The sequence below is a fragment of the Cardiocondyla obscurior genome, linkage group LG02 (genome assembly GCF_019399895.1).
Source record: "Cardiocondyla obscurior isolate alpha-2009 linkage group LG02, Cobs3.1, whole genome shotgun sequence".
Classification (NCBI taxonomy): domain Eukaryota; kingdom Metazoa; phylum Arthropoda; class Insecta; order Hymenoptera; family Formicidae; genus Cardiocondyla; species Cardiocondyla obscurior.
The window spans coordinates 847301-865860 of NC_091865.1; the positions used below are offsets into that span (position 1 = coordinate 847301).

The 18560-nt window shown below is 40.8% G+C and overlaps 1 protein-coding gene across 5 annotated transcripts in view; it reads left to right on the forward strand.

The window, feature by feature from the left end:
- Window positions 1-18560, forward strand: part of Chi (LIM domain-binding protein 2 Chi) — a 130682-nt gene that overhangs the window by 109074 nt on the left and 3048 nt on the right. For all 5 annotated transcript variants that reach the window (XM_070674465.1, XM_070674461.1, XM_070674462.1 and 2 more), the window contains 2 exons: window positions 17419-17521; window positions 18292-18464. In XM_070674465.1, the coding sequence (XP_070530566.1) occupies window positions 17419-17521; window positions 18292-18464 (276 nt within the window). The remainder of the gene's footprint in view (window positions 1-17418; window positions 17522-18291; window positions 18465-18560) is intronic.

Genomic DNA, 18560 nt, shown 5'->3' on the forward strand with positions numbered 1-18560 from the left:
TTTGCGGGGCTTTCTTTCTTAAGCTCCTACTTTCCTTACTTTTTCGATTTATAGTTTCGTTACAGATATTATTGTGCCCGACCGGTTAAAATACCCAAACTCTTATCGAACTGTCATTAAAAAAAAAAAGAAAAAAATTTTTTTTTTTACATTATCCGTAGATTATACGATTCTTACGAATTTTCTGAAAAATTTACGCAAATTTTTGTTACGCGCGTCTTTTATTTTTCAGAGATATGTATTATATATTTTATTGAAGAGATATAAGAGTAGGAGAATTTTTTTTAAGCCATTGATTATGTTGGAAACAAGCTGCTCTTTTCACGTAAATGCATAAGTCATTTTATTCGGTTACGTTTAAAAAGTATCTACGCGAGCGGTTTATAATGAAAGGAGACACTTTTTCCTGGCCGCGTACGTATATTACGACGTTTATCTCGGCGAGCGTAGAGCTATTCGGGAAATTTTGCTTTTCTCACTTTGGTCATTCCCGCATGCAGGGCTCTGGGTGGGTGGAAATTATATTTTGCTAACACAAGCGTATATGAGCAAGAGAAAGAGAGAGAGGAAGCGAGCATGTCAATACACACATGCATATACATATGTGAACCGTATCGATCGTTAGGGCAGAGGATAGAAAAGGTCAGAATCGAACTGGCGTATCGCAATTGTGTTTACTTATGCATACTCGGGCGATATACTCTGCAAGCCCGACTTCATATTTAGGCCGTCGACGTAAATAATTGTCTGTTTTTCTTTCTCATTGCGCAGAAAAAAAAAAGAAAAAAATTATCCTCATTTATAAATTTTATTCGTTTTGGAAGTAATAATTTTAGTCGAAGTGAATTTATAACGACCAACGTTCGAAATCCGGTCTTAAATCTTCGTGCGCGTTCAATTAGCAGAACGAAATTGCGCGATGATCGCGCTGAGATTAAAGTGAAATAAATTCTTTGTAAGAAAGAAAAAAAAAAAATATATGAAACAACGTTTACGTACTCTAGCGGGATAATAGTGCACGCGTGAAAGTGGCAGCTCTCAGTGAAATTACGTTGTGTCGTACGGCGGTCAAAATGAGCGCAGAGAGCTAACGCGTTCGCTTGTAAGCACGTGCGTTTATGCCAGTTTTTAATGCCCGTGACAAGCGTTTCGACAAGCCAATCGGACACTTTTGCACGCGCCAGTTTTATTTTATGAATCCTGCCGGCGGCGACTTCGAATGAAAAGCATAAAAAAAAAAAAGAGCGTTTTTCATCGCGCGCCGATGTAACCGAAGTACCATTACCGCCCGCGACCATCGGCCAAAGATTGCAAACCCCGTGCAATCTCTTTGCCCGAACGAACTGCCGGTGATCGTTTTTGCAGTAAACGCGTTGTTTAATTTTGAACCGGAGGTTGCGGTCAAACACGTCCGTCGGGGAAAATTGCGGGAAAATACGGTCGACGCAGCGCGTTTAAGCTCGAGGACCACAACGCAAAATTTATAAAAAAAAAAAAAAAAACTTATATACATATACATGAACGTATGCCAAAGAAACTTATCGATAATTTGCCTTAAAAAATATTTACTTTTAAAAAATACCTATCTATTAATATAATGCTAGCGAACAGAAAAAAGTTAGAACAAAGCTTTTTTAATTTTCTACGAGCATTTGGAAGATTAAATAAAAAAAAAATCCTATAAATTTTTTTCTCTCTGAATGAAATATTGCGGGCCTCTCACGTGATCTAGCACGCAATCACGACGGCAAAGCGGCTCTGCAAACTGCAGTTGTAATAATCGTGCACGTGAGTTGCACGGTATTCACGCATTTTAACCTGTAAGTTTCGCTACGACAGATGCATGTACGAGACGCTTTTGAACACGACCGTGTAATGTCGACAAGAGTAAACGAGACGTGAAGTATCCTAAAGACAGCGGTCCAAATTTCAATATTACAATCCTTTCGAACCGTGACGCCGCGCTTTCGCACCATTTCACCTTCTTTTGTTTCCTTTCAATTCCGTTCAGCTGACGATGTATAATTTTTTTTACATTAATAAAAGATATATACGTAGATTATTTCCAAATTTAATTTTTTAATTAATTTAAATTGTTTAAAAAAAAAATTTAATTCAGCGAAAAGGTATTCTTCAGCTTTTTCAAATATACAGAAATAAGACGTTTTAACGATCTTGCGCCAAACACTTGAAAAAAACTTATTAAAATTTAAACATCCAACTATTAAAAAAACTGAGAACTTCGTTACAAGCTTTCGCTTCGTACAGTTTAAATTTACGAATGATTATGCAGGCATATTAAAACTTACTTCCAATTTCAATTATTATACAGGATTACGTTTATGCGACATGGTTCGGTACTTTTTACTTTATATTCAGTTAGACAAAATAATAAGTTTTTTTCTTTCCTTTTTTTGTTTTGTACTATTCTCTTACAACATACATGTGTTATCTATTTTTCGTTCATTTTTCTTTGTAAGTGTTTCTTTATACGTTTTTCTTTGTATTTATTATTTGTCGTGTATACTCATATATCATGTATAGTACCCTGAAAGAGTTTACTACTCTCTCTTTCTTTCTTTTTTTTTTTTTTTTGAAGCACGAAATAAATTTTACTCTAGTCTCTTTCTCTCTCTTTTTCTCTCTCTCAACTCTTCGTGTTTTTCATCCAATCTCTATTCCCCCCCTCGCACGTGGACACACGCGTATACACGCACACGCCCGCGCACCCGTTCGCGAAGTTTAGCAAACGACATGGCGTGTCCTACGGTCATAAATCATCTTTCCTCGCGCTATCGTCGCATCTCGTGCGTTGTCAGCATGCGTTTGCAAGGTTCACCGCCGTTTCTTCCGCTACTTCCGTCAGCTCCGTACTAACGCTCGCAGAAACGGAAAAAGAATATCTAGGACCTCCCGTCGCTGGCCACCCTTCGATTTGTAATTCGATTGAGGGCTATTATACCGAAGTAATGAAGAATCGATCGATTAAAAATCAATTTAAAGAAAAAAAAAAAAAAAAAGGAAAAGTCGACTCGGATCGTCGAGCGTTGATGAAATAATTCTACGTACATTCGCAGATACAGTACGGCGACGCTGTTTGATTATGTGAAAGCCAAATCAGTGATTAAATATATTTACCGTTTACCGTTACTTCGTCAAACGTATATATAAGAATGATTGATGAAGGATAAGAAGAGTACGACGCAGTTAAAAAGTAAAAAAAAATATAAAATAATAAAAAGAGCCCGTAGACTTATCTAAAAATTTTTGTGCTTAATAAGGAGTTTATTAAATATGCGTGCGGAAAATAAGATCACGATGATTAGTGACTGAAAGAATAAAAAATTTAATTCTCACCGGAAAACAAGAAAAGGAAAAAAAAAGTGCCGCATCAGTGCACGGCAAGTTTATTAAAAGACGGTATACCGATCTATATAGATACGAACTATATTGATTAACTTATAGTTAAATAAAAAACCTGTACAAATTTTTTTTCCTACGTCTATCCGATACACTTGTAACAGCGCAAGCATAATTAGCCACTCACGTATTTTTAGAATTACGCGGGTACAGGTTGAGTTTTTTTATATTAATTGAAATAAAAGTCCTCTTCGTGCGAATCGCGATTCGAGAATCACTTCCTGATCGTTCGCCTTGAATCGCATGTGAAACAAATCGATGTTAATTCTAATCCGGCCGCGTTGCGTATTAATAACAATAACATTATAAATATATTGTGATATTAATATTATGACGTGAATAATAATACTAAAATTATTATGATCCTTTCGCGCTTTCGATGCTGCATTGTTTTTAGATATTGCAAATGTTCGTCATTTGATTGTAGGAAAATATTTATTTCGAGATATTCAGGAGGATTACTATTAATGATCACTGAAATACTATTCGTAGAATCTTTGCTTTACTGTCCAAAAAGAGGGAGAGAGAGAGAGAGAGAGAGAGAATGCGAGAGTAAGAGAAAACGATAGTTGGAGAGCATCTAAGTGTACTACAAAGTTTGGCGTAGTTCTGCCTACGCCAAAAGTTATCCAGACGAAGACGTGGAGAAACAGGAGGGAAAAGCAGGAAGAGAAAGAGAAGACGACCGATTTAGTCGAGAGCGAGAAAGCTGGTTAGAACAAAACGAAGAAAAGAAATTGGCTGGCACGAGTATAGGAAGAAGCAACGAGCTAGTCAGCAGCGCGACTATCGTTTTGGTTTGTGTCGCGAGTACACGAGTAGGAATTTATATTCTTTTATTTTTTTTTTTATGGAAAATACACAAAAAAAAAGAGAGAGAGAGAGAGAGATCTTCGTTAATCTAACTTGGGACATAAAATCAATTTAAATACCCGGACTTGATAAATAGAAATCGGGATATCAAGTAAAATCTTTTATACGTATAATTAACAGTCGATTGTTTTACTTAATATATCGTTTTTCTATCATTTTATTTATAATCGGGAGCGACGTGGACAAAGATTAAAATCGTTGCTTTGGGGTGTTAGCCAAAGCTAGTATCATTAACGCAACTAAGCCACTTGTGCTCGCGAATTCTCTGTTCTCGATTCAGAGTATTGGTGAATCTCAGCTCGCGACTTTGCTTTAAAGGAAATTTCATTTGAGACTTGCCTGCCGGGAAAGTTAAAGAGAGGTTGCGAGACACTTGGCGCGGATGAGACATCGTCTTCAAATTTTATCAAAGGGAATACTTCTGAAACATTTTTCGTTTCGAGACATCTATATAATTGCTCTCGAATACGTAACGGCGTGCGTACGGTTTAATCGGCTGAGGCAAGAGTTACGATCGGAGAATTTGAAAAACAAGGCGGAGGAGTTAACGAAATACAAAATGCTCGTCCTCTCGCGAGGAGATCGTGAAATTTGCGACGTATGCAGAAGAAGCGAGCACGTACAGTGATCGATGAAATTTGAATCAAAATGGATGAGTCCATTCTTCCGGACAAATGCGATACATCGGAGAAGATTTTAGCTTCCGTGCCACCTCTCTCTTTCTGTCTTTCTTTCTGCGTCTGTTCGTCAGTATCAGTTAGGGCTAAATCGATTTCCGAACGCGCTGCTTCGAACCGGCGGGATCTAAACTTGAAAGAAGCTTATAGCACAATCGGATAGAACATGGCATTACTACGGGGCGTGTAGTTGACGACGGCTCGGATCAGAATTAACCGCGTATGGCGGTTGCGTGAAACGCCGGGACGACCGAGGTGAGCTCGTGTACGATGGAATTAATTATGCATAAGGTTTCAGTCATGTCAGGATAAGAAAAACGCTTTTGAAAAAGAGAGAAAAAAAAAGAGAGAGAGAAAAAAAAAATTGCGAAACGATTGGGAAGCGAATATTTCTAAGGAGAGTTGCGCACAATATATTTTCACGCGTTTTTCTTTTCCGTTAGCTGGATTGTATTCGGATAAAAATAGAACTTTGGACCGTCGTGGCGGCCGAAGTATGTACCCGAAGACAAAAATGTCTAATAATAAAATTAGGGAAGGATCTCAACAGACGCGAACGAGAGCAAAGCCTTAAAGTAATATAACGATAACCTACTGAAAGAAAAAAAAAAAAAAGCTTTAGATCGTGATATTCGGGTTCAATAAGAAACTGTCTTTACGATAAAGCCTACCTCGATGCATATTATATCGATTTTATCTTAGAAACCAAGAAAAAGATTTAATAGACGGGGATGGAAATAGGAGAGCCAGTTCAACGCGTATAATGGCTTAATAGAGAGAATGCGTCGTTCGGGAAATTGGAACGAAGTAATTATTTCAAGTTCTGAATATACAACGTTGGCATATAGCGACACGTTATGAAATTTGTGCTTTAGATATGTCTATTAGTGCGTTCGATGTTAACGATAGCAAGAGAAATTAATTAATCTCGCGAAAAAATATAGAAGCAAATATACAGCGCAGATATATTTTATATATATATATAAAAATATATATTTAAAAAGAAATAAAATACACTTGTCTAAACGAAGTAAAGATTTTCCCGTAAAATTTATTTAATTAAACAGTTGTAATCAAATAGACTGATTTCTATAGTCGTACTTTCCATAGAATTTTTTTTTTTTCTTTCTCTCTCTCTTTTTTTCCTTTTTTCTTTCTGTCGCTCGTTGGCTGATCGCGTTCATGAGCGTCACGTCTGCGTCGGAACCACTACTCAGTTCCGAAGTACGTATTACGTCGGGGAATGTGTAACAATGAAACCGATGGAGCCTTAATGGACGCGAGGGCACATCGAAGGGAAGCTTCCGAGGACGGTCAGGCTTGAAAAGAAAGAAAGGGCTCCGAGCGTGCGCGTTCTCCGCCCGCGTCTTGGAACCGAACGGAACGGAACCGAGCGGAACTTGACGTGCTTTCTCTTCGATACTTTCTCGGGGCAGTCGTTTCTTCTCCGCGCGATACGACGTGATACCTTTCTCGATGAACCGCGCACAGAAATTATCTTCGCATCACTCACCGCCGGTAATTAATAACAGCTATATACTATTTTCGTGCATTTATTTTTAGATATTTATCAATCGCATATAGACAATTTTTTTTTTTTTTTTTCTAAAACTCTTGTAATCGGAGTAAAATAATTTTTTATTGCAGTAAAGATTCGGTATAATCATTGGCGAATTATTGCACGGCTGTCGTTTCGAATATCAATTAGTCGCGGTCAATTCGTCGAAAAATCGGAGCGTGAAACGAGAAAATAGATACGCATTTATTCGCCGTGGCCGCGATCTTGGCGTAGGATTATGTTGCGGCCGGTTTGCGTAAAGCCCAGGCGGTAAACGTAAATAAAAGTGAATAGCAGGGAGTATTAAGGAAAAAAGGAGGATGGAAGATAATAAAGGGAGGATGGGGAACGTATTATCTCGTCTCGTGCGCGGGAATGATATGAGCGAGTGGAACAACGGATAAAAATGAAAAGAACAGGGAGGAGGGGTAGGTGGTAAAGGGAGAGAGAGAGAGAGAAAGACGCTGAATGTATAAGGAAGATGCACTACAAAAACGAAGACGATTATAGCTGTGAGACAAAAGACAAAAATCCCCCTGTACAATGTGAACGTTTAAACGAGTCCCGATACTCCGTAAAGGCAGACGGCGTATACTGAACGGTAATTAACGGTGCAAGGAGAAGAAGAGGTTTCTTAACCGGTTCGCCACCGATATGAAAACGAGTTTCTCGGGATTATGTGTATTTTCTCTATGTATTATAACCCTTTATGCAGCTTATCGAAGTGATACATGGCCTGGTCGTAATAATGCAAAGATTTTTTTACGTCATGTTGAATTAATGAAGCAATCTACGATATTTATATATGTATGTATATATATATCCGACTGTTGTAAATCTTCCGACGAAGTAATCTTGTTATCAGTGACTAATACATTCGTTACGGCTCATCGATATCCCGGATTACAATCTGCGCGAGTAAAGTTTTGTGATTTAAATGCAAAAAAAAAAAGAAAAGGAAATGTCTTACATCTGCCTAAATAACGCGTGCTTTTCTACTTCCGGGCGCTAGGATTCCTCCGCGTAATTAAGGTCGGGAATTTCGGGGGCTTACGCGTATATTCGACGCGTGATTTATATTGACGGTAGAAAAATCTATCTAAAATGCCAGGTAACGTTTGTGCCTGTATGATTCTGAAAATAACTTTCGAGATAAAAATATTCGTCAAAGAACCGTCGCGTATAATAATAATGCATTTCGATGCTACATTCACCCGTCATAAAGATGTTTGCAAGATTAGAATTTTTTTCACGGTTCAAAGTATCGACGTTGTTTCGCAAGATCGCGTCGAGGGATAATTTTTGCGAGCCAAGCGTCTCTCGTCGAATTTTGTAATTGTATAAAAAAAAATTCCCCCCCCAAAAAAAAATATATATAATGGAATATACCGTGTACACGCGAAACTGTTCATTATCACGCTGAAATGTATTTAACATGCTTTACAATGTAAGCACGACAAATTGGAGATTAAAGGGACGGGAATGCCGCGAGAGACGGCAAGGATTTTTTTTTCCTACCCCTCCATCCGCGATCTCTCGCGGGCATATCGTTTCGGCACTCGTTACTCGGCGAAAGAAAGTGCATTAATTTCCATCGCAGGACTTTGACGTACGCGAGAGAGATCCACTCCCAGCTATGACGTGGAGCATTTTGACTGTGACTGATGGCGCCTCATTTACCCTCCGCGCGATTTCCTGCACACCCGCTATGCGATTCTACACGCGCACGCATTTCTTTCGCAAACCCACCCTTCCGTCCTTTTTTTTTTCCTTCGACCTTCGCGTATCTCGCCGCGCGGGCGCGATAATTTCACGATTGCGATAAGACAATGTAAGAAACGTCGGTGAAGTATCATGGCTCGTTAACGATTAATACTGAGTTGAATTCTGGTTTTTCCGAGTAAATTTTTTCGACAAAGTTACAGCGATTTGACCCCACGTTGATTTAAACCTCTCGATAACTCAACTGTATATTTAAGATTATAATATATAAAATATATTCTGATTTATCAAAGCTTTTATTAAAATTTTTTCAGCAATAATGTTGTTAATATCAGGTAAAAATAATTATGTTTGAACAAGCAACTTTTAATGAGGGGACTCAGGGAAATTAATTTGGATTTTCACGTATTTACGATTGAAAATGAAAACTCGTATGATCAGAGTGTATTCGTACAGAAAATTATTGAAAGAGAAATGGCAGAGTGTTTGCAAATAGCGTAAACGACATGGTTTGAAATTATTTTGAGAAAATGTTTTTTCGTAAATTTATCGGTCGTGGCATTGCCGCGACAAATTTTAATTTTTGAAATAATTTTGATAAAAATTATCATTTTTAATTATCATTATTAATTCGTGAATTTCCAGTATTAAGTTTCGAATGTATCTGAACTCGTGTATCTTCTAAACATGTTTCATACAAAGTGTCTTAAAGTCGATCTAAAATTTTTTTTACCCGAAGTAATCAGCTTTCTGTAGCTTATTTCTTACCACACTTGAGATCTATAAAAGGAAAACGTTTCCGAAAATGTTATCGAAAGAAAAATATTCCCCTAAGCAAACTCTCGACCGAGAATATAATTTCCGAAAGATTCTTCAGGTACGTCGGGAATAAACGCGGATTAATAAGTGCTAATAAAGCTAATAAAGGCCACTGATGTATTAACGCGTTGCGTATGTAAAGGACGAAACTTTGTACGAATGACGGATTTCTGTGGAAAAATTGGTTTTTTCCGCAAGGGAAACTTGAGATCCCAGGGGAAAGAGCGAAGTCCGTAGTGTGCGGGTGTCGGCGCGGTGACGTCGTTGCGCGAGATGACGTTATCGAATGCAAAAGCCTCCGTTACACGGTTATCGAACACTTTTCACATTTTCCATCGCGCGTATCCGTCACGTCGCTCGCTCGCGCTACCGTAACTTTCGCGTAGGATAAAAATAGAGGCGAGCATCGTCGCGGTTGTTCTATCCTCACGTCGGGTGCGTGCCCGCACGCACGTCCCGCCGAAAGATTAAAGTGCCCGTGCAATTCGACGCACCTTTTGTGACCTAATCGGGAACGATAAAAGACGCAGGTTGATCTGCCTGTCTACGCTGATGTTTACGCTAAACTTACGCACGAGTGCGAGCGTACAAGGCTACCAGACAAACGAGAGAAGATCAAGTTCGGCCAAGGTTGAGAACCGTCATGGGAGCCTGGGTAATAAAATGAGGGCCCCTGCTCTCCCCTGGGGGTGGGGCCCCCTCGATAACCCATATTGTACCCCCCATCCCCTCGTTCTTCCCCCCTACGTTCGTCCCTCGCGCCGCCGCCCCTGGCCGTATATACTTCGATCGGCCGGAAGAGTTTTGTCCGGGCTCGTCGCGTTAGAGGGAAATCCTATCGAATCTATCTGAGGGCGACCCGTGTGTCCGAAATTTCTCAAAAATGATGGTTGTGCGGCGGAGAATTTTTGCAAATTTTTGATATAGCGCGCGGCCACGTGGCCCGCGGACTTACCCGCGAAAAGGATTTTCGTGAGAAAATCGAGAGGTGGAGCGCGCCGACAATACTTTCACGGCGGCGTATATACACGATCATATACCACCCCTAGTCTCCCCACACCCCCCTAACAACAGTGGGGTGGTACAGTCCCGGCGAAGAACCGACGGCAACCCCGGCGTATAGTCCGCGCTGCCAGTCGAAACGCGCGAAAAATCACAAAAGTGAAGAATGGACGGGTAGGATGAAAAAGGCGGATTTTGACGGTCGATCGTGACGAACAGAGTAAAAAAAATTAGGAAACTGAAACCAACGGGAGTGTCTTCGAGTTTTTCTATTGCAAGAACGCGAGAGAAATTCTTCACGCTTAATATTTGCAAGCATATATAAAAACGCGACTGTTAAACATTTGCATCGTGTAAATTAATTCTCGTAATAGCACTGTTAAGTTATTTCTATAAAATTAATCGTAAAATTATTAAAAAGTAAAATTTTTTCTTTTTTTTTCATTTTTTTTTCAAATTTATAAGAATCCACAATTCAATTAATTTTAACTACATCCAATTACTGGATTATATGAACAGTCTTCGGAAGAACCGCGATAAGATTTTTCTTCGCAGAAGGCAAGATCGAGATCTGCGTTCGCCGCCACAATGTAACTATTCAATTTCTATATGTCATCGGTTTAACGTTGGTTAAACGTGGCTGTCGAACAGCCACGGATCTAAAGCGCGACGAGGAGAATCAAAACGGCCGCCGTAAGTTACAGCCGCGCTTAGTCGGTGAGAATTCGATGGGGGGGGTGAGGGGGGGAGGGCAAAGGGTGAGAATTTTGGGAGGGTACCGGGGACAGAAGGGGGTGAGGGCAAAGACACATCGGTCCGCGGGCAGTTCGAGAATGGTCGGCCGAAATCGATGGAAAGAAAATTTATTCGTCGCGGGCGCCGGTGGCGGGTTTAAAATACGGCGTCGACGTTGAGACGCCCGGCGTCGCCGCCGCCGCCGCCGAGAGGCGGCCGCGTCACCGGGGGTAACACCACGTCGCGACGCGGCGCTACCTGGTAACGCCGTGGAATTACAGCGGGATTCTTCCTCGTCTCGCGCCGGCATGCCGGAATCGGACTGGAATTCGCGCGGACTCGATGCCGGGCATTTTTCCGACGGCGACGACGACGTCGAGCCCGTGCCGGCCCGGGCCCGGGCCGATGAAAGCGCAGCTTCGCGCCGCCAACCCGGTTATTACGACGCGCGTCCGAACGGACGGACAGGACGACTCCGACTTGAAAGCGCGCGGCACGGACCACCCTCCCCTGCCTCGTTCTTTTTCTTTCCTCGTTCCCTACGCTATGGGCTTCCGGACAAATTGAATTTAACTCACCGTCCGCTAATACTCCGATAAACGCGCGCGAAAATCACGCCGCGATTTACGCCCGCGTACCTATTCTTCTCGCACGCCGCTTTGTAACATCTCCGCGCGACGGTTTCTTCCCGCGTGACATCAGGGGCACGATGATACCGCGGTTTATTCGCAGGCGTAGTGGCTACGTTATCTATTCTACTTTCGGCAATTTTTTTTTTTTTTTTTATATAATTTCGCGACAGTGAGAAATGTATGTGTTAAAAACGCAAACAGCTGCGCGAAATTTATGCAATTATTTGTTAATAATGTTAAAAATATATTTTTCTGCATTATTAATGGTTTACAATTTTAACGTTTTAATATTAAAAACACTGCGGGAATATGTATAATACCGTGTGCCTCTTTTTGCGAGCTTTTTTGCCGACATGGATTCAAGCGTCGTACTTTTCTGTTCGTTGCCCTGCGACCATCGCAATTTTCGCTGTTATTAACTTGGGTGAATGAAAGTATACGGTACGTATGTATGAACACGGTTTTTTTTTGTCTTTTTTTTTGTTATTTCCTTGTCATTCGCGCGGCATACAGTTTATAGCGCAGGGAACCAATTTTTATTGTGGGAATAATATTGAATTTCGACAGTTCGACGCAACGAGAGCGACGCAAATGCGAATTTCTTGCACAACGTCGGAAGGGATGGTTTTTGTTCAAGACGAGAGAATTATCGGACGGAATCTATAGAATCAAGTAGAACGGCCAAAGCGCGATTCAAATTGTAAAAAAATTGCTACGTATCGTACATTATTCGCTCATTGATTACATGACTTCTTAATTAATATTAAAAAAAGAAAAAAAAAAGAATTTAATTTATTTAAATAAACGTAGTACATTATTTATTAATTTTATTTTATAGCTTTTTAAAAAGTGAGAGACTGCAAGTGACGGAAAGATGACTAGTATTCCCTTTTATCTCAATTTTTTTTTTAAATGTAGGAGGTCATGTTAAAAGTAAAACCGCTTAACATGATTAGTATGAATTAAAAATGCACGCGCTCGGCTGCTACGTGGCGAAACGAACTGTAGCGAAACTTTTACTAAGATGGACATCTATCAATCAATGTGTCGACAAGCGTATATTCTTTCACAACAAGAGGTTTCGCAACGATATGAAATATATACACTTTTCGTACGTTCGCGAGATATGTTAATTTAATTGATAAGATACCGGTTCAAAGGGTAAAAAAAAAATTATTGGAGACAATGGGTGACGAGTTATTAAAAGTTTCACACATGTTGTGTCAAAAGTATTGATTTGCGCGTTTTAAATGAATTTTTCAGATGTTCCGTAATAGCTGTAAATTTTTCTCGCATTGTCATTTTGAATAATCGTTAATTAATTTCGCTAAATTGGGAATGCGAAGTATCGTGTATGGACGCGATTGTACGTTTTATTTTATTATTAGGTTTCAACCATCGATCCGCGAGCGTTCAATAACGCAGTACTATTTCTGACTAATAAAAAATATACTGACATCCGCAGTATTAAGAAAAAACCGTCGGATATGTATTGTGCCGGTCGGCAGGATCGAATGATTAATGAGTAGTTAATTACCGTACTGAAATATGTATGACAAACGGTAAACTTTCGCGATATTCGACAGTTTTGAGAATCGCGAAGCTGGCCGAAAGGCATTAATTATATGACTTGTAAAACTTTTTCGATTTTTCACTCGCGACAAGCATGAAGTTAATTCGAAGTGAATTCGGTGGAGTTTTTATTCATTGACAAGATTATCACGAACAAGAAAACATTGATTATGAAATGCGTCTGCGTGGTCGTATTTACATTAATTGAGATGTTTCGCGTCCAAAGTAATCGTATTCGTTATCGCAGAAAAATATTCGTATTCGTTTATTCGTCAAAATACGATGTTTCGTTCATTCAAAATACGAATGTCAAAAATATATAAAGTTAAATATATTTTTAACACATATATTTGTATAATATTAATGCAAAGTAATATTTGCGCTTATGCCATCTTGTGCATCGCACATATTGCGTGTCAGGAAAGATTACACGCGTATCGAAACGCGTGTCATTCACATTACGGAATCATTATAAACCTGCGACAGAACTAATATCGCACCCGTAAATTTCTCCTCGGCGTAACTAAAATTATTTCGCGAAATATATGTACTCGTTCAATCGGAATTGTGACTCGCGGGCCTCGGGAGGCAATTTTCTTTCGCCCGGCCGCTTCTACACGTTATTGAATATCGTCTATTTGTCGAGCAACGTCTTTTTGCTCGTTCCGCCACGCTTATCACATCACTGTTTCGCCGACTTTTCCTTCCTATTCTATCTTGGCCCTACCTACAACGCCGAGGCCGAGGCGCGCTTGCCAGAAATATCAATTTGCGCGGGAGTGGTAACAGTTTGCTTGATTTGGCACGGCGTAGCTTACGTCCGAAATAAATCTTCGCGAGTACGGTGTCGGTGCCTGCCCCGGAAACCGATTGTCTATGCGAATTTGACATGAGTGGCGCACTCGTCCCGGCGCTTCGCAGATATCTTACTCTTACGTTTCAATCCGCATCTTATTACCAATTGATCGATATTTCGATAAAAAAAAAAAAGCGGATACAAATAACGTGCTATCTCGCGTTATAAAGAGCTACTTACGAGTTCTATATTGGATCGTTTTCTTTAACCTCGCTAATGCTATAGCTCGCCATTCTATCATTACACTAACGTCAAGTTTATCTTTCCCTCCCCAATGTGAAATTAAAAGGTGCCTATTGAAAGACAAATGCGGCAATAGAAGTGCATAACGAATTAAAACGACAAACACTGTAATTGTTATTGCAACAATGAGTGTTCTCTCGCGCGGCAGTAAATGTGCTCCGAAAACAATTCACGGCTGGAACACGTATTGGTACTTTGGAATATATGGGGATGTTAAACATTTTTTAATTTTTTTTTTTTTAATTAAATTGTTGGATTAAGTAATTCGTAAGAATAATTGGGCAAATAATCTCAGTTGATTTATACGATTTATTTAAAGTTTTACGTTGGTTTACGCAAATTTCTTTTTTACTGTAACTCGAACTATGGGTCGACGATGTGTTTTCGATTTATAAGAGACCCAATATCAAACAATGAAAAAAGAAAAGTTGCGACTTACCAGTCTGCATGAGCATCAGCGGAGTTGTCGAATTCTGGCGGTGGCTGTAACAAAAAAAGAAATATATTATTGTAGACACGTATATTATTATACAAAATTAATAAAAAAAAAAGTTCAAGTTTTTATTTAATAAATATTTTATTTAAAAAATTTATTCTCACCTAAGAGATGCTCCGCCGATGCAGGATGCCCGTCCTGGGCCTGCTCCTCCTCTCAGATGGGACGTGACGAGCCATCCTTCCGCGCACAAGTAACTCGCGAACGCGACCGTATTAATTACTATCGCGAAAATTTAACACTGTCGCGCGTTGTCTTTCGGAACTCCCGAAAAAAAAAAATAATCGTAACAAAAGGCGCCCGATAACTATCGGCATACCCGGAGCGACCCGACGAACCAGCTACGGTCCGTATAATATTATATCGGCGGACGGCACTATTTCTCGCGTACACTGCAGCGGAGATCCTCTTGATCTGTAACAAAAGAATAAAAAACATTATTTTGTGGGTATTAAATATAATTAAATAAAAAGATAAAAAAATGTTATAAAATATTTAAAACATTTTATTCCAAAGAAAAATTAATTCTTACCCCGGGGTTGCTCCGCTGGTGCAGGATACCCTTCCTGGGCCTCCTCCTCCTCTCAGGATGTCCGCGGGATGTCGGGTTGGTCCTTCGCCAATGGCAGGATATTATCTGGAACACAAAAATTACAATTATTACTCAGTTCTGTTCAATATACTGTTGAGGGCGTATTATCTACATGTTACCGTGCGCGTGTTTTGGTCTCGGGTGACCGGACGCACATACCAACGCTAGCGCGCTCCGTTCTCCCCCTACTCACCGCGCTCCCCCCCGCTCCCCGTGCTCCCCGCGCCTATACCCGTTACTACGATTACAATTAAGAAGCGCGACGAACAATTATTCGTTCTAAATTTATGTTCCCGATATTCGTGGCTTTGCTTACCTTTATCGGGGTCCTCGAGTCGTCCTCGTTCTCGACACGAGAAGCTGGCTACGACGTAGCGAGGCTCCGGAGTCACCTTGATCCTTCCATCGATCGTCGTCGGCGGAACGAACGACGTCACGAACTTGCGGCAAGCGGCGAACGAGACGGGGCCGCGATGTGAAACGTCCTCCTGGAGTTCCTCAAAAGTCCCACGCTCGGAACGGGACGGGAGTCTCGGCCGCGACGTAGAAGACCGGTCGAGTGTCGGTGAATGGACAACGGCGAACGTCCCGTGCACGACACTTCGGTTCGTAGACTCCTTGGAGCAAGACGAGACGTACGTACGCGACGATAAACCGCGAGAGAACATCACGCGGATGCCTCAATACTCGCTCGGAACGGGACGGAAGTCTCTGCCGCGACGTAGGAGACCGGTCGAGTGTCGGTGAATGGACAACGGCGAACGTCCCGTGCACGACACTTCGGTTCGTAGGGCCCTTGGAGCAAGACGAGACGTACGTACGCGACGAAAAACCGCGAGAGAACATCACGCGGATGCCTCAAAACTCGCCGCGAAAACCGGTGCTCACCGCGTGGCCAACGTAGCTCTTTAACTGCGCTGCGGGTCACGTAGGCTGTTCGAGATCAGGAGACCGAGCGAGCGCTGTGATTGGTCGGCGCGCTCGGGACCACCACTTCACTCCCCCGCACCGTCGTAGCGGCCCCAGCGCGAACGCTTTAAAATAGGATTTTAAATAGGATTTTAAATCGGATAATAAATGTTGTTGTGTAATGGATATTTTTACACCAATGTTAAGTAAGAAGCATTAAAAAAATTCATGCGACTCACCGATTCGATGCGCAGCGGCGGAGTTACACAGCAACCCAATCTACGATGATACTGCAACATAAATATAAAATATTAATTGTAGAGAGACAATTTCAATTATTAAAAAAAAATATATTATTTACACGTCTCTAATTTATTATTCGATTAAACAATTAAAAAAACAGTTATTTATTACCTTCCATTATTCTTTTTTATCAATTATTTAATTGCCTGTTTTATTTCATCGTTAAAAACTATTGTATAATAAATTCTCAATAAATAACAAGAAACTTAAATAATTTTAATCAAGCAAAAATTGATTCTTATTTACCCTTCCCGGGTTTCCTTCTCTCGATTAAAGTTGTAGCTTTCTTTCGCGCACAAAAGACACGAAATTCGCTAACATGAGCTTACAATCGCGAGAGGAAATTATTCGACGTTCTTCCGCGCGTTGCCGTACGGCACTCCGCATTTATAAAAATTGAATAGACAAATGTTATCGCCCGATGTTGCTTCTTCGGCATCGCGGTGCGGCAAAGCGACTGACGACGGCGGTATTTCGCGTGTAAGAAACGCCGACGAGAGATCAACCCACATGCGGGAAAATAATAACAAGAGAAGAACCCACGGGGTTTGGGTGTAGATGGACCAAGCTGGGAGACGCGAGAGAGATAACGGCGGATGCATAATTGAATGAAAGCGTGGCGAACAGAGCCAAGGGGTAGTTCCTACGACTGGTGCGAGGGGGGTGGAATGCTATAATTTCAAGCTAGACAGTCATGCGTTATTCAGCGTTGAGGTACAAGTGCCCTCTCTTTCTCTCGTTCTCTCATCTTTACCTTTTCTACGCGATTCTCCAAAGAAGAGAAAGTGCCGCCTCTTCATTCTCTTCTCTCTTTTCCATTTTGTCGCGCTTTTGGTCTCTGTTCTATTTAATGCTTAATCGTTCATTACCCACGAATAGTTTCCGGTTTTCAGCTTGTGAATGAAGTCGACGGTAATAATCAGTGCGATGATATAAAGAGAATGAAAATCCTTAAGAGATCCTCGTACCACGCGAGCTAATGGTTTCTCTATTGGTTTGTTTGATTCAGGAGAGTGACAACCTCTGGTGGGAGGCCTTCGCGAACGAGTTCTTTGAAGAAGACGCCACCCTCACCCTCCACGTCTGCTTGGAAGACGGACCGAAGAGATATTGTGAGTATTACTAATTATTTCGTTAGATTAGTATTTTTACGTCGCGCACGGTCGATTCGCGCGGAAACTCTTAAACGGTTTCCCTGAACGTTACGCATCCGTCATAATTATCTGCATTAACGCAATCGATTTTCGCTCCAGCGTAAGATAATTTCTTACATCCTCGCGACATCACACGCGATTCGCACATTGTCACCGATACTTAATCGCCGGCAAGCTTATGCGATACCGCCTCTGTTCTAAATAATGACGTGCCACCGCGCGGCAATCTTGCAGTCGGTAGATTTTAATGTCTGTTCCACACGTCGTCTCGAAAATATACGACGACAACGTGATTACATGTCGCTTGGATGCATGCCGTCGTCATCCGGGTATAAACGACAGGGCATCCGCCATCCGCGCAGTAAGACGCGCTTGAAACGAGCTCGATGCTATCAAATATATATATTTTGCAATTAAAGGGACTCAATATTTCTCACCCGTGTGTTACTTTATCCTTACATTTCGATTTATATTTATGCCACTTATGTAATAAGTCCTATTCGTTTTATTTCTTGCCACAGAAATCTGTTGGATCAAGAATAAAATAATTAAATGTGACGTTTTTTTTTCTTTTTTTTCTTTTTTTTTTTTTCTTTTTTGCGATAATTATTTACGTTACATATCATGGCAAATATCGATTGACTTCAAATAGAATTGTCGATCTCGAGCGTCTTCCTGCTTCTCCCCGTTACTTTTATTTCTAATTGTTTCTATCTTTATTCTTTCAGCGATAGGAAGGACGTTAATACCTAGGTACTTCCGTTCGATATTCGATGGCGGGGTGACGGAACTTTATTATACTTTGAAGAATCAGAAAGAGTCGTTTCATAACACCACCATAACGCTGGACTGTGATCAGTGCACGATGGTGACGCAATACGGAAAGCCGATGTACACTAAGGTACGAACAACTTTGCGGAGTTTGTTGCACTTGTAGCAGAGAGCTACTTGATTATATGAAGTTAAAGAAAAAAAAAAAAAATAATAATAATTGAAA